General features: G+C 39.5%; 1 protein-coding gene across 1 annotated transcript in view; it reads right to left on the bottom strand.

Moving 5' to 3' along the window:
- Positions 1 to 17805, bottom strand: part of CUBN (cubilin) — a 262964-nt gene that overhangs the window by 219806 nt on the left and 25353 nt on the right. Inside the window, exons 15-17 of the mRNA XM_082845199.1 lie at positions 14621 to 14802; positions 12605 to 12767; positions 11367 to 11554 (exon numbers count right to left, since the gene is read on the bottom strand). Of these exons, the coding sequence (XP_082701325.1) occupies positions 11367 to 11554; positions 12605 to 12767; positions 14621 to 14802 (533 nt within the window). The remainder of the gene's footprint in view (positions 1 to 11366; positions 11555 to 12604; positions 12768 to 14620; positions 14803 to 17805) is intronic.

Below are 17805 nucleotides of genomic sequence, written 5' to 3' on the forward strand. Positions count from 1 at the left end.
GAGCGTCACGTTCAGGGAAGTAGAGAATATGCTCTTTTACTACTTAACGCAATGGGGCTCCACGGGTGCCTCAGTTAGGCATTTTGGAAATCCGTGAAGGCATGTTTGGTTTTGTTTTCATTATTCACAGGATGCGGGTGGGGCGCTACTGGCATTTAGTGGCTGGGGACCCAAGATACTAAACACCCTGAAATGTGAGAGACAGTCACACACAACGAGGATTCTCCTCTCTCCTATGTGACCTTCAATGCAGTGACGGTTACAAGTGTAAAATCTAGCTCTGTTTTATATACCAAATGCAAAATACTTTTGCTCAATTCTAATACACACGGGATTTTCCAGGATTACAAGTAGAGTGTAAATCAAAAGAAGTTCTTTTTTTCCTCCTGGAAATCTGCCGAGGATTGGTCGCCATTTCAGAAAATTCACCAACCTACGTAGCCACGTTGGCCTGCGTTTTTAGTGCAGCGTTGAGAGGGTTTAGGGAGCAAACAAGTTACGACTTCATTCTGTCTTCAAGTGCAGCTTGCCTAGGCTTTTAACATACTGTCATAACTTTTTAAATTTAATTTAATGAATTTATTTATTTGGTTGCGCCCTGTCAGTTGTGGCAGACGGGCTCCTTAGTTGTGCCATGCATGTGGGATCTAGCTCCCTGACCAGGGATCAAACCCAGGCCCCCTGCATTGGGAGCATGGAGTCTTAACCACTGTGCCACTAGGGAAGTCCCCATAATTTTTTTTTTTTTTTTACTTTGCTTTATTTCTCCTAAATCTTACATTTACAATTTTATTTTTATTTATATAATGTATGTATACAATGTGAGCTGATATTATCTATGAATTTCATGTCAGAATAGCATAAGGTTGATATAAGAAGGTCTTAAAGTGTAGAGAACCATTAAGTTAACCAAATACTCTGAACTCCTACAGAGAATGAGGGAATATTTCTCGGCAGAAGTAACTTTTAAGTTGAAACTTGGAAGAATATCCAGGTCAAAGGGAATGGGCAGTAAAGGGAAGAGCTTAAAAGTATAATCCTCAAAGCTGGTAGGGATATGGTAACATGTTACTCCCATGCATAACTGGTTGGAAGCATAAATTTCTGGAAAATAATTGGACAATATGTATCAGGAGTCTTGGAAATGTTCATAGTTTTGGATCCGGTAACTTCACTTCTCACACTCTGTCATAAGGAAATCATTCAGGATGCAGACAAAGACACACAAGGTTCCACATCAGCATATGCTCTATAGACACAAGAATTGAAAATATTCCACACGTCTAATAATAGGAGGGTGATTAAATAAATCATGGTACAGCCATATGACAGAGTCTTACACAGACACTGGCAATCGCATGCCTCTCCACTGACTCATCCCAAACCAGTTCCTTTCTACGAGCTGAACGCAAATTTCACACACAGCCGTAAAGTTATGCTACACAGCTCTCCAACCAAACAGCAAATCTCTGAAGGAAGAGAAAATTTCCATATCACCTTCAGCATCTAACAACTTTGCAAATAGGTGTCGGACAGACACTTGTTGATTCATTGATTTTAAGGCGTGGTAGGACGGTTCAATTTTTGCTAGAGACGCAGGCGTGCTACAGTTCTTGGAAACCGGAAAGCATGAAACACGGAGTAAGATGTCCTCCTGTTCTTGAACCCTCTGGGGTGCCCTTCGCTTCTGCTAAGACCGTAGCAAGCATCTCTCTTTTCTATTTTGCCCATTAGCAGATGACAAGGAGGAAGAAACACAGTCCAAAAGCAGCAGAGCAAACGCTAAAGCAGGCCGTTCCCCTGGGCCTCACTAATGAAATTCAAGGACTCCAGCAAGGAGAAAGGCAGCTGCAGTCCAAGTGTTTTAAGAGGAACGTATAGGGCTCGAGGGCTTTAAACCTAGAAGGTACAATTGATTTTGGCTATGTTTCTCTCTCCCGGTGGAAATGAAACCTTATTAATTCTGAAAGTCTATATTCTCCCTGGAACCCAGGCATGGCAATACTATCACCACAATCCCTCAGTGCTCTAAAGTGACCCCAGATCATGCGGCAGCGCATCCTGTATTCACCATCTTAGGGCTTGTGAATTTGCATGCCTCCCTGCGCCCCCTCAGCGGCAACAAAAACCTCTTTCGTTTTTCCTATTCAACTTCCTCCTGTAAGAGACTGAATAGCTCACAAGCTCATGGCCTTGTGACTTGTGCTGTCTCCCTATGGAGATTTAATATTTATCCTTCCCGTTGGCTCTGGGCTTGGCCACAGGTCTCGCTTTGCCCCAAAGAATGTGAGCAGAGGTGATGTGCAGTTTCCAAGTAGAAGCTTTGGGGGTCACTGCACGATTCAACCGTCTTTTCCTTTCTGCTCTCACAAGACCAAGGGCTGGGGTCCCAGGGACAGATGGGACAGGGGCCAGATCAGCAGAACTGCCACTGATACCAGACTAGCATGTTAACACCAGTGGAGAATAAACATATGTCACTGTAAGCCACAGAAATTTTCTGTTATTGCTTTTGATCTGTTTTCTTGTTATTGACTGTTTGTTACTGCGGTGTAATCAAGAAAGATGACTCATATTTCAGCCTGGTCTGTACTGTTTCTTAAGAAGTCAGCTGAACTCATGCCATGGTCACTTGCATCACCACGCCAAATTCATTCTTTACTGTGGATCACATTTGCAAAGAAATGACAAGGACCATTCCAAATTCTAGTGTTCTGGGGACCAGGCCCAGATTTTTCATTGTTTGCTTTATTCATTCAGCAAACACTGATGGTTTCAGGCTGAGAGATCCAACTGATAATCTGTGACCCATGGTTTTTAACCCTATGGAATAGCCCAAATGCTCCTGATCTTTAACATCGGCAGATGGATCTGGTTCCTGAAGACAAACTACTCATACAGAAGTTTTTTTTTTAATGAAAAATAGTTCTTATAAAGGAGCCTGTAGAAAGAGCTAAAATTAACTGGGCTGTAAAACACAGTTTATCTGAAATTTTAGGTGGATCTGAAGCCCAGTCAGAAGTAAGCTTTAACATCTGTAATGGATCAGGTCCTAAAGCCAGGACTTAATATATGTGCTCATTTGTTCATATCTGCTACATACACAGATTTGTTTTTATATAACAATGTCAAAAATTTGATTAAGTATTAAATCATAATTCAAAGCAAACGAAATACTTTGGCACTTAGGCTTGGTCCAACCAAGAGCTGAAAACAGAACCTTACCATACAGTAATGTTTAACATGTGGCTTCTTGTAAAGTGAGTGTTGGGTTGAAATGCCCCTTAGCTGAACAAAGACTTGATCCTGGAGACCAGCCTTGGGTTCATCTGGGTACACAGGAGCCGGGGTGGGGGAAAGGGGGTGGCGATGTGGCCCCATTCCAAATGAGAGACTAAAGGGTGAGGGGTAAGAAGTGAGAGAAGCCACACAGGGACTAAAAATTATCTTCTTAGGTTGTTATCCTTCTTTATTCATTATTACGTTTCATGATTTCATAGTCAAAATTTTAAAGCTTTTTATGCCTCTGGTAACAGTGGTGCTTCTAATATCTCTATCAATAGAGTAAATTTATCCTTTATCTGCTTTTTTAAAAAAAATCTGCTTTTCTCAGATCAGGACTACAGGTGTAGTTTTACCTAGAAGTGTGTTCCTACATGACTGCCAACTCCAGTATGTCACCTGCTTCCACCTCTCTTCTCCTCCCCCACCATCATCATCATCATCATCATCATCGGAATCGTCGTCATGTTAACTTTTACCCACCATTCCTGGTGATCCAGGCACTGTGCTAAGAACGTTCTAATTGTCTCTCTTTTCATTTAGCAAAGCTCGCTTCTTTACCCCCATGTACAGAGCCCTATAAGATCTAGTTCCTGCCTAACTCTTGTTTCTCTCCTCTCCTTTGTGATTCCAGCCACACTACTCTATTTTCAATTCTTCATGTTTGCCATGTGTTTTCTCAGTTCAGTGTCTAAGGCTATGTTGGTACCTCTAGCGGGAATTCTCCTTCTCTTAGCTCTTTGCATTGCTAACCCTTCTCATCTTCAGACTCAAACTGTGACATCTTTAGGGAAGATACTCCTAACCATTCAACCAAAGTCATCAGCACTGTTATTTTCTTTCACGTACTTTCTTTCCTTCACAATACTCTTCCCACCTTGAAACTACGTAGTTGTGTGCTTACTTGTTTAACATCTTGTGTTTTACATACCCATCCCCAACACAGTGCCTGGCATCCAAGTTGTCTGATAAATATTCATAGAATGAATAGATAAATGAGTGAATGACCTCTTCTAATCCTTCTGTAAACAGTAGTAGTATTACTATTCCTATTATGGATGAGGAAACCGAGGCTTACTGATGTCAAACATCATGCCTTCAGTGAAACAGAGAGTTGAAGTCCTCTGTCATGTTTTCATGCAATATTGTTCTCATTTATACCAGAGAGCATGGGTCATCCTCTCGATCTGCCCCAGAAGTTTGGAGCATTCTTGGTTACCCCGATTTCCACAGCTTCCTCTTCTCACTCACTGCTCTCCGTCTCACTTGTTCCATGGGGTTTGTGATGTCCACGTAAACATGCAACTCCTTTACACACAGGAAGGATCTACGCCATATGATCCCTCACAACTCCAAAACCAGGTGGTTCTACAACCTCAGTCTATCTCCTGGCCCCCACCACGCCAATCTATAGAATAATTTCACCTGAGCAATAGCACATTTTATCACTTCATTAAAAAGCATCAGGATGGCAGAGCAATTTTGGAAAAACTGTGTTGACAACAAGTGCTAAGAAACTAACCAAATGTTTCTAGTCTCTGCCCAGACTCCAAATCCAATATGCTAAGAATGAAAACTATTGAACATCTCACCATGTCCCCTTTTTTCCTGCCATCTCCAGAAAGACATTTCTTTGAACTAAAGTTACTTCCAACGTGTGCTTAACTGGAAAACAATGCTCCTCAGGCTACTCTGGTGAGCGTGCTTCCTGCAGCCACATTCCAGCTTCAGTTGTCAGAGGGCTTATTCTTTCTCTGCCATTTGGGTTTATATCCTTAAGAATTTTTCTGTGAATCACAGTCATGAGACTCTGACCAACACGTCCCCTTGAGGGTACCAAGTGTGCTCAGGCAGGCCGGAAGTCGCAGCCCTCTCTCACCCAATCCCAAGGCTGGAGCTGAACAGCTTCACTGCCTAACAAAGAGCAAAAGGAAGTACTGTGTGAATTTGAATTCATCTAAAGACCTGTGGGGACGTGGGAGAGCTGTGCAGCACCCCGCCTCCCCCCCCACCCCCCCACCCCAGATTCCAAGGGAAGACAGATCTTCAGTGTTCCAGTTTACTGTGCTCTCCAACTTTCCCATTTTTTTGGTTCTTTCTTTAAAATCTTAGAGCTTTTACCTGGTTTTGATATATAGCATTTTCCTACATTGTCTTTCATTTCATTTTCTAGTTCCTTCCTTAACCCAGTAATTATTTAGGAGAAAGTTTACAGATTTCCAAGAAGTTGGAGATTTAAAATTTTTTATAATTTCTACTTGCATCGCATTGTAAAGAGATGTGTGTACAATTTCTGTTGTGAATTTACTGGGATTGGCAAGAGGTCTAAAATATGATTAATTTGTCATTCAATGAGACTTGTAGAATGGGTACACATTCCCTAGATTTCAGAAGCCAAATTTAGTGTAATGTATTCTCCCTATCTTATTAATTATAGTTATCAATCTTTCTCTGCTGTTTATTTCTCTTTCCTCTTCTAAGAGGGAACAACTTCCCCAGAAGCTCTCCTGTTTCCCCACAAGGTCCCTCTCCTCCCCCTTCCCTTACTAGTCTCTCTTCTGTGCTCCCTTTCGACTTCCCCAGTTTTGGGTGGGGTGGGACAGATGATGTGGGATGGGTCGAGGAGATCTGGTGGGGCGAACAATTCTGTTCATTTCCTTCCACATCCTATTTCAAGCCCTGGCCTTAGTATCACATAAGCTTCTGAAATTATTATTCAGCCTAGTACTCACATTCTCTGGGATTAAAAATTAAACTTTCATTACTACCTTATGTGTCCTTCACTCAGAGTTCTGACGGCTTAAATCACTTATGAAATATTAATGAGAGGGGCTGCTTTTTATTCTGGAAAGATAGTTCTGTCACATTCATTGAACTATTCTCTACAGTTTAAAAGCTCTCTTAGACAAAAACAGATGGATGAACAGTGGATCTATTCTTCCTATACTTATTCTTTTGTTACCAGCCACATCACATCACCCATGGGTGACAAATCTTTTTAGAAGTAGAAACTTTGAGAGAGCTGTATAAATCCAAGAATTAATACATAAATGTGTGTTTCTTGTTTTAAAAAAAAGAAAAAGAAAGATATGCTACACTGAGTATGGGTAATACCACAGTTATTATCCTGTGTAGTTAAATCACACCCACCAGAAGGCCAGCATCAGCCCCAGGACCCCCCCAGGCCATGTGGCCAACCATTCCAGGACCCAGTCCTGCCTACCAGCAGGCTCATCACCGGCCCTGAGACACCCGCCCCAGACCATGCAACCAGCCATGCCAGGTCCTAGCCCCACCCACCAGTGGGCCCAGCACCCGCCCCAGGATGCCCCAGGCCATGTGACCAGCCACACTGGGGCTTAGCAGTGGGCCACCAGTGGGCTGGCAGTATCTCAAGAGGCAGGCCTCACAGCCAACAGGATCGGGGGCCAGTCCCACCTGTCAGTGTGCCCACAGCAGTTGGCTCTGTCACAACAGAAGGGGCCACTCAGCCCACATGGGGGCACCCACAGAGCATAAAGCTCTGGTGACCAGAGGCGAGTACGCAGCAGGGCCCCATAGGACATCTTCTACATAAGGCTGCTTCTCCGAGACTAGGAAATGTAACCTACCTACCTAATACAGAAAAATAAACACAGAGGATTAGGCAAAATGAGGAGACAGAGGAATGTGCTCGAAAGGAAGGAATAAGACAAATCCTCAGAAAAAGAACTAAATGTAGTGGAGACGAGCAATCTACTTGATAAAGGGTTCAGGGTAATGATCTTAAAAATATTCAATGAACTTTGAAAAAGAATGATGAACACAGTGAGAAGTTTAACAGAGAGTTAGAAAATACAGAGAAGATACCAAAAAGAGCTGAAGAATACAATAACTGAAATAAAAGATACACTCAAAGGAATCAATGAATTAGCAAACTTGGAAATCAGCCAAGCTGAACAGAAAAAAGAAAAAAGAATTTTTAAGAATCAGGATAGTTTAAGTGACCTCTGGGACAACATCAAGTGTACTAACATTCACATTAAAGGGGTCCCAGAAGGAAAAGAGAGAGAGAAAGGGGCAGAGAACTTATTTAAAGGAATAATATCTGAAATATTCCCTAAACCAGGAAAGGAAACAGATATCCAGGTCCAGGAAGCACAGAGAGTATCAAACAAGATGAAACCAAAGAGGTATAAACCAAGACATACTGTAATTAAAACAGAAAAAAAAATAAAGAGAGAATATTGAAAGCAGCAAGAAAAAAGCAACTAGTTATATACATAGGAACTCCCATGAGACTATAAGCTGACTTTTCAGCAGAAATTTTTCAAGCCAGAAGGGAGAGTAACAATATCTTCAAAGCGATGAAAGGAAAATACATACAACCAAGAATACTCTATCTGGCAAGACTATTATTCAGATTTGAAGGAGAGATAGAGTTTTACAACCAAGCAAAAGCTAAAAGTGTTCAGCACCACTAAACCAGCTTTATAAGAAATGTTAAAGGGTGTTCCATGTAAATGGAAATGAAAAGAAATCTGGGGTAGCAATACTTAGATAAGACAAAATAGACTTTAAAACAAAGCCTGTAACAAGAGACAAAGAAGGGCATTACATGATAAAGGAATCAACCTGACAAGAAGATATAACAATTACAAGTATATATGCACCCAAAATAGGCACACCTAATACATAAAGCAAATATTAGCAAACATAAAGGGAGAAGTGGACAGTAACAATAAAAGTAGGGGACTTTAACACCCACTTATGTCAAAGGACAGATTATCCAGATAAAAGATCAATAAGAAAACATTGGCCTTGAATGACACATTAGACCAGATAGATTATATAAAACATTCCACCCAAAAGCTGCAGATACACATTTTTCCAAGTGTACATGGAACATTCTCTAGGATAGATCACGTGCTAGGCCACAAAAAAAGTCTCAGTAAATTGAATAAGATTGAAATCATATCAAGTAACTTTTCTGACCACAAGAGTATGAGATTAGAAATCAACTACAGGGAAAAAAAAAACAACCTTGCAAAAAGAAATACAAACATCCACATCTTTGAGGCTAAAAAATATGCTACTAAGCAACCAATGGGTCACTAAACAAATCAAGAGGAAATAAGGAAATACCTGGAGACAAATGAAAATGGAAACACAATGATCCAAAATGTAGGACACAAAGCAAAAGCAGTTCTAAGAGAGTAGTTAATAGCGATTCAAGCTTACCTCAGGAAATAAGAAGAATTTCAAATAAACAATCTAACTTTACACCTAAGGGAACTAGAAAAAGAAGAACAAACAAATCCCAAAGTTAGTAGAAGGAAGAAATAAGTCATAAAGATCAGGATGTAAATAAATGAAATTAAGACTAAAAAGAATAGATCTCCTGGGGCTTCCCTGGTGGTGCAGTGGTTGAGAGTCCGCGTGCCAATGCAGGGGACATGGGTTCGTGCCCCGGTCCGGGAAGATCCCACATGCCATGGAGCGGCTAGGCCCGTGAGCCATGGCCACTGAGCCTGCACGTCCGGAGCCTGTGCTCCGCAACGGGAGAGGCCACAACAGTGAGAGGCCCACGTACCACAAAAAAAAAAAAAAAAAAAAAAAAAATAGATCTCCTGAAGACAGTATTAGCAAACCAAATTCAACAATACATTAAAAGGATCATACACCATGATCAATTGGGATTTATCCCAGGGTTGCAATGATGGTCCAATATTTGCAAAGTAATTGATGTGATATACCACATTAACAAATTTAAGAATAAAAACTATATGATCATCTCTATAGATGCAGAAAAGGTTTTAACAAAATTCAACACCCATTTATGATAAAACTTTCAACAAAGTGGCTATAGAGGGAATATTCCTCAACATAATAAAAGTTATATATGACAAACCTACAGTCAACATCATACTCAACAGTGAAAAGCTGAGGTCATTTCCTCTAAGATCAGAAGTGAGACAAGGATGCTCACTCTCTCCACTTTTATGCCACCTAATATTGGAAGTCCTAGCCACAGCAATCAGATAAGAAAAAGAAATAAAAGGAATCCAAATTGGAAAGGAAGCAGTAAAACTGCTACTGTTTGCAGATGACATGATACTACATATAGAAAATACTAAAGACACCACCAAAAAACTCTAGAATAACTGAATTCAGTAAAACTGCAGGATACAAATTAATATACAGAAATCAGTTGCATTTCTATACACTAACAATGAACTATCAGAAAGAGAAATTAAGGAAACAATCCCATTTACAATTGCATCAAGAAGAATAAAATACCTAGGAATAAATCTAACTAAAGAAGTAAAAGACATACTCTGAAAACTATAAGATATTGATGAAAGAAACTGAAGATGACAAAAACAAATGGAAAGATATCTGTGCTCATGAATTGGAAGAATTAGTATTGTTAAGAAGACCATACTACCCAAGACAATCTACAGATTCAATACAATCCCTATCAAAATACCAATGGCATTTTTTTACAGAATTAGAACAAATAATTCTAAAATTTGTATGGAAACACAAAAGACTATGAATAGTCAAAATAATCTTGAAAGAACAAAACTAGGTGTATCACACTCCATGGATTCAAATTATACTACAAAGCTATAGCAATCAAAACAGTACGGTACTGGCACAAAAACAGACAAGGGAGTCCAGAAATAAAGCCATACTTATATTGGCCAACTAATCTATGACAAAGGAGGCAAGACAATGGAGAAAAGACAGTGTCTTCAATAAGTGGTGCTGGAAAAACTGGCCAGCTACATGTAAAACAATGAAATTAGAACATTCCCTAACACCATACACAAAAATAGACTCAAAATCCTGGTGCATAGTAAGTACTCTCTAAGTGTGAGCTATTTTTATTATTCTCAAAGTAGAAAAACAGATGTTGGAAATTTAGTTTTTATTTATAGAAAACTATCTAAAATTGCTTCATAATGAAAAACTTTAATGTACCTTATGAGGGACTTTAGAAAACATAAACTGAATGAATATACACATTTACTTTATCATCTGAGTTTAAAACTTCTGGATTAAAAAAATATGTTATTGTGGTACCATGGTCAATGCACTGCTCCATTACTGAGCTAGGTTCAGACCTTATGCTAAAATTCTATGCTTCCTCTCTCTACATGTGAAGGAGGGAAGAGGGTAAGAGGTTACATGGGTTTTTCTTGGAAAAATGAACTGGTCTAACTTAACATGAGCAAACAAAATTGTCAATGCCTCCGTGAGTTTATACAAAATGATTGCACCCAACAAAAAGTATTTTGTTTCTCTTGCTCAACACTTTAATTTGTGGCTTGACCAATAGTTAAACAAATGAAATACCAGGGGAGGCAGATAAAAACTGCCTTTTTGTCTCAGATATTCTTCTTATTACAACCATTACACACATTTAAATTAAAGTTTTCTGTGGGAGAGCAAGCAGAACTGATGAAGGGAAAAAATCCCTAAACTCTAAAACAAGGGTTATTCAATGCTTTAACTTAAGTCCCTGCCACTGACTAGCTAGCTCACCCCGGGCAAATCCTTTTACTTCGCTGGGGTGAGTTCCCTCACATATATAACTGTCCTGGACAATCTCTGAAATCTGTATCCTATTAGTAAATGTTATTAGTCTTACTCATTTGTATTCACCTTAGTTATTAGGGCCTATTATTGGGACTCAGTTTAATAGCTTGTAATTTAGCATTATTATGAGCTTCTAGCCTCAGCTTTCATTTTTGTCCTCTGTTATTCTATTACCAATCTCCTGTTTCACCATCTGTAGATCCATTTTTGGCAAATTCTTTCATATTCTCTAGGACAGGTGTTCTCAGACTCTAGCCTGCATCAGAATCAGCGGGGTTGGAGGAGGAGAGGACCTGTTAAAACACAGATTGCTGAGCCTGTGCCCTAGAGGTTCTGATGCGGTAGGTCTGGGAGAGGACCCAGAACTACACTATCCGCATCCAGGTCATCCAGGAGATCTGGATGCTGCAGACCCAGCAATCATGTGAAGACCTCTGCTCTACAGAATATGAAAAATGTTGATAAACATCATCTGAGGGCCACTAAGTAGCAAAAGTTACCTCAATGTAACTCTGAGAACAGCCACTCTGGCCTTCCAGCTCCACGTGGGTGAAGTTGACTTGGACTTGCTCTCCCAGCGGCTGCCTTATGGTATAGATGCACTGTCTGTTGTGTGTGAAAGGTCCGGACAAGTCAGCAGAGAGGAGACCCTCTGGGTCTGTGTAGTTCCCTCCACACTGCAGATCCACTGAAGAGAACACAGAAGCGAAGGGAAAGGTCACGTGGCTGGCCGTTCCTCCAGCTCCCAGGCATGAGATACAATTTTTAAAAATTATACACACACACACCATCACACACTCACTCTATTCACCCTCTACGGGCTTATGCCTTTCGTTACAAGAGTTTTCAGCTTGACACGTATTTGTGGGACGTCTACGTAGTGCCTAAGGAGATAGCTGTAGAAATGTGTGATCTAACTACCAATCTGACATCCTTTTCGACAAATTGCTTTTTAAATGCATTTATGCTCTCCTTCATTCCAAAGAGATCTGAGGCAGTTTATAAAATACATGTAACAAAATAAAATATATGACTAGAAAAATGAATCAGATTAAAGGAATAATGAATACAGGATAGCAAGATGCAGTCAGGGGAAATTTGCTATGCAGAGAGAACAGGTGTGACTACACAAATTACAGAAGGTCGGCTGCAGATTCACCCTGAAGCCGAAATAAATGGAGAAAGAAGACTAGTGAAAAGATGTTATTGTTATTTTTCCTGATGTTGAGACTTAAAAATGTGTTTTTCCTGTGAATTCTCATCAGGGCACAATGATGTACGTTGAGAACAAAATCCGCTGCAGCCCTAAAATAAAAGTCACAGAGCATTTCGTTGTTTTTTTTTCGTTTGTTGGCTTATTTTAAGGTATCAGTGCAAGTTAAAGGCATGATAGCTATAAAATCTGACACATCTCAAGTTAGATTGCATTTCTCTCCTATCTCTCCCAACAAAACACTGAATAACCCCTAGGGAACTGATGTCTGAATTATTTAATTTTAGGGACCTGACACATATCTACCATAATGTGGACCCCAGAATTTAGGGACCAAGGGATATTATAGCATTAATAATAGAACTATGGGAAGAAAAAAATTTGGAACAATGAGAGAAATATTTATAAATACACATTATCAGTGTAAGTAAGTCATCTTCAGCCTCACATTAAAGTACAAGGCAACTATAAGCATAGCACTGTCCTTCATATTTATATTAAGCTCCCAGTTACCAAGTTACTTACAAGGTGATGTTAAGTAGGTGATATGAAACCCTTGGTCATTAATCTGGTTGTCGGAATGGAAATGAATCCTGGCAAAGGGACCTGTAGTCTGCAGTGGTGGGACAGACAGAGTGGTGCAGAATTTCCCAAGAACCGGGTCCTGATGCAAAGGACCATCTCGAATCTAAAACAAGAGAAGGGATCATTAAGTTCAAAGTGGTCAGATTTTAACAAACCCAGTCGTTTTGTACAGTAATGTCAGAAAACCCATCTTTACAAGTGACGACTCTGGGAGGCTCTCCTGTCACCTATGTATCTATCACATGCTTGGGGTTCAGGAAAGAGTAATCTCCTCCCACCCATCGCTGATGCCTTCTGTTCTCTCTGAATTTTAACTCTGAGGCTGGGTGTACACTTTGAATTTTTCTCAATATTTCCTTTCCTAGGTTTCCCCTGCCCCAGATGTTTGTTTTGGAATGATACATTCCTAATGATCTAGATGAAGAAATGGATATATGCAAAGAAAACAGAAAAGGAATGACAGCAATGTCACTGATGCACAGCTTGGTCTAAATACTCAGGAGGATCAGAAGTGGAAAAGGAAGTAAAGTTAAATTAGATACAACAAGAAAACAGTTTTATGAACTTAAAAAGCGAAACTTTGATAGTAATTAAGTACTGCAATAATGACGATGTGACCTTAGAAAACCATTTTAATTGTTGGGTTTTAATCTCTTAAATAATTGTGCCAACGACTCTATGATTCTATTGTAACTGCAAATTCTGTACTGCATAGAACACCAAGGTACCGATGAACTAATAATATTTTAATATGGCCAATTTTGTCCACTCAAGTTAATGGTTCTATTGGAAGCCAAGTTATAGGGCAGCATGACTTTATTCCTGTAATTTAACTAGCTCCTTGAAATATTCTTGAGAGGTGAGAGGCATTTCAATATTATTGGAATGATTGGTTCTTTCCATTATACATATCCAGGAATTAATATGTAGGAATGAAAAAAATGCCTCTAATTTTAATTTGATAGAATATACTGAAATTAATTTCAAGAAAATTCACTTTAATGTGAACATTTAAAGGATTATCTTCCTGATATTTTCCAGAGAGGAAGATTTTCCAGTCATTCCCAAAGGTTTCAAATCCATTACACGTGTTAAATTACTAATGACTTTAACTTGTGAAGATTTCTGTTTGACAGCAATACCCTTCCATCCTTTATGAATAATTCCATAGCACTTCATTCTTCTCTAATAGACTTGGGAGTGCATATTGTCTTTTATCACTACTGCAAGGGGTAGTGAGATTTATGATGATAAACAAGACAGGAACAACATACGAACTCCATCTTCTCAATGATATTTTCAGTCTGCAAATGGAGAGCAGCATCTTTGATAGACCTACATGCTTATGGCATTTGAATATAACAGTCTTTTTTCCTCTTCCACATTTTAATCTTTTACTAATGATAAACTGGGGGGGCAGAGGGTGACTCCTCTCTTTCCAGTGACGATTATCAATACATCCGGTGAGCCACACCCTTTAGCAATCCATTTCAACACAATTGCTATTAAGTTGTTTTTCTTCATGGAACACTATAGGCAACTTGTGAAACACCTTGTCAGTTTACAACAGACAACTGAAGATCTGAGTCTGCTCTGGAGAAGACAGCCATTCCTGGGTGTTGATTTCGTAAATTCTGCTGTTCCCATGGTAGGAGACTGGGCTTCCAGGAAATGACAGGGGAAGGCAGGGCAGTCTGCTTCCCAGATTTAAATGGAACCCACAAGAAGCAACAAGCTGGAACAGTTAAGAATAGGGAGTTAGCGGATATCCCCGGCAGTCCAGTGGTTAGAGCTCCGCGCTTTCACTGCTGAGGGAATAGGGAGTTGGCATCCTGCCTCTTGAAGAATACATCTAACTACTGCTAATAAACTGTGGTCATCCAAGGGCAGCACCAATCGTCGTTCCTGGAGTTCTAATCACATCATGATAAATTTTATCTAAATACAATTGTTTACCTCCAGATAATCTTTGCTGCAATCATCACGGTGCTCCAGGCTCAAGGTCCCAAAGGTAAATGTTATCAGGAGACCAGGACTAGTTATCACTTTCCAGACACAATCTCTTCCTGGGGGATACTTTCCAGGATATCCCGGAGACTTAATAGAACCATAAGTTCCAGTCAGTATACCTCCACACTCTGAAATAAGAGGAAAAAATAACTTTACGTTGGCATACAAGTTATAATTCACATAGAATTGTCACAGCCTTTACTGTAAGAAGAAAAGCTGTGTTTAAATAACTATGTGCAGTTTTGGACACGCACATAAGTTAAGCAAGACTTTCTACTTTCCAGTTTGATAAAGTTATAAATCCAGGAGTACCGACTGGTAACTAAATGAATCACCCATGCGTCGGGCTCCGTGCTTATTAGCCATCTCATGGTGACACGGTTCAACATGCAGTGTTGAACTGTCTGAAAGATGAATAATGGATGACAGATTTATTTTTTCGCTTTGAAGGAGATTAATTTCTGTACATTAACTCTTTTTTTTTATATTGAAGTATAGCTGATTTACAATGTTGTGTTAGTTTCAGGTAGACAGCAAAGTGATTCAGAATATATGAATATATATTCTCTTTCAGATTCCTTTCCATTGTAAGTTATTACAAGATACTGCGTATAGTTCCCTGTGCTCTACAGTAAATCCTTGTTTATCGGTTTTATGTACAGTGGTGTGTACCTGTTAATCCCAAACTCCTAATTTATCCCTCCCCTACCCCATTGTACATTAACTCTTAAGAAGTTCTGGAACTTCTATCAGCCACTATGCCTTTCAACAAACCAGATAATTTTATACATTAGAAGAGTTAAGTGTGACGTAATGTTCATTTGAGAAGGTTTCTTCACACTGTGATATAGTTATACCATTCATTTTATAAATGAAGAAATTCAAATGTCTATGGGTGGTTGAGCCACTTTCCCAGGAATGGGGTGAGGGGAGGATAGGGCCAGGCTTCCTGACACCCACTGCACCACCACCCGCCAGCCCCCTGAAGTTGCATATCATCTGGGGCGGCTACTGTATGCTACTGTAAAATAGGAAAACAGAAATCTAGATATAATAGACTGCAGTAAATATACATTAGAAAAAAAATAAAATGAAGTGACATTTTAGATGTGCAGGTTATGATATTTACATAGCTATGCAGGTTATTTAAAACAAGTTTTGCTACCAAGGCGAAAAGTAAAACAAATTTAGCTACATGAGTCTCACTATTCCTAATGAGAAAACATCTCAGCTGCTCAGAGGAAGAAAAGGGTTTTAAAACTTAGTACTTAAAAAAATTATCATATGGGTCAAAAAATTAAAATGCCATAAGCAAAGTAAAGTGTTAACGGCAAACTGGGAAAAATGTAGTATATCATACAAAGAGTTAGTATCTCTAAAATACGAAGAGCTTCTAAAAAGAAGAGATATAAACAAAGAGTTCACCGCAAAGTGAAAAGTACCTCCTGATGTAATTATTTTTGCAAAAACAAAACAAAACAAAACTGAATATGATCAAACTCTCTCTGTGTGCGTTTCTCAAATTGCAGTGCAGGGCAGCGGGGCCCAAACAAGAATAGCAATACTCTTGCTGGGTGAAAGAAACAGAACTCAGAATTTGGGGCTACTAAAGTGGCTGGGATTTTGGAGCAGGGTATTATAGAGAAATCAGCTGCATGAAAATAGCACCAAAAAAAATTTACACAAGTGTCCTTGGGTCCTTAGCTGAATGCTAAGCTGTGCACACACAGGGGAAGACTGCAGACTAACAGAAACTAGGAGACAAAGCCAAAACCTTTGTGTGTAATTTGAGTCCCAGGAGAGGAGGGAGGAAGAAATGACAGAAGCAGAGAAGAAAACCACATGATCATCTCAAAAGACTTAGAAAAAGTATTTAAGGTTTCAACATCCATTCATAATAAAAATTCTCGGCAAGCTAGGAATAAAAGGTGTGATGGTTTAAAAATGTTCATAAGTTCTTTGGCACTTTTCCCATTGAGAGATGGGATCTGCGTCTCTTCCTCTTGAATCTGGGCTGGCTTGTGACTGCTTCAACAAATTTTTTTCTTTTCGTTTTTTGGCCGCACTGCACAGCTTGCGGGATCTTAGGTCCCCGACCAGGAATTGAAACAACGCCCCCAGCAGTGAAAGCGTGGACTCTTAGCCACTGGACCGCCAGGTAATTCCCGTGACTGCTTCAACCAATGAAAAATATGGCAGAAATAACACAATATGACCGCTAAGGATAGGTCAATAAAAGCTATGCAGCCCCTGCCTGGTTCTGTTGTAATGCTTGCTCTGAGAGAAGCCAATTGCCGTGAAAGAAGTTGCACTACTCTAAGGCCACCATAGGAGAGGGGCTCCGCGTAGGCACTCAAGTCAGCAGCCTGGCTGACTTCTCACCCAGAGGCCAGCCTCAGCTGTTAGCCCTATGAGTGAGTCATCTTGGGTTTCCAGCCTCACTGAGCCTTTAGATGACTACAGTCCCAGCCAATATCTCATTGTAACTGCTTAAGAGATCAAGTGATAATTGTCGTGCTGGGACCCTTCCAAATTCCTGGTCCACAAAATCAGAAACAAAAGAAAATGATGAATGCTCTACAACACTAAATTTGTGGGTAATTTGTTATCCAGCAATAATAATTCAGAGTGAACTTCCTTAATGTCATAAAAGTTCTTTACAAAAACTTCCGGCTAAAACATTATATTTAAAGGTGAAAGATTGAACATTTCCCCATGAGGTTGGGAACAGGACAATGATACCCACTCCATCACTTTTATTCAGCATTATATGAGATGTCCTAGCCAAGAAGATAAATTAGTCAAGGAAGAGGAATAACAGTTAACAAAGATTGGCAAGGAAGTTGGAAAACAGATAACATATGCGCAGGTAACATCACTGTGTATGTAGAGAATTCTAAAAGACTCTACCAAAGAAAATGATTAGAATTGACGAATGAATTTAGCAATGCGGCTGGATTCAAAACAGAATATTTTAAAATATTTATACATAGAATACTTCTATATATTAACAAAAAATGAAAAATAAAATTTTAGAAAAGTAATATCACTGAACATAGCATAAAACATCAAATAGCTAGAGAAAATATTAATAAAAGCAGCGGAATGCTTAAGCACTGAGATCTATAAAC

Source organism: Leucopleurus acutus (genome assembly GCF_964270905.1).
Source record: "Leucopleurus acutus genome assembly, chromosome: 1".
Taxonomy (NCBI): Eukaryota; Metazoa; Chordata; class Mammalia; order Artiodactyla; family Delphinidae; genus Leucopleurus; species Leucopleurus acutus.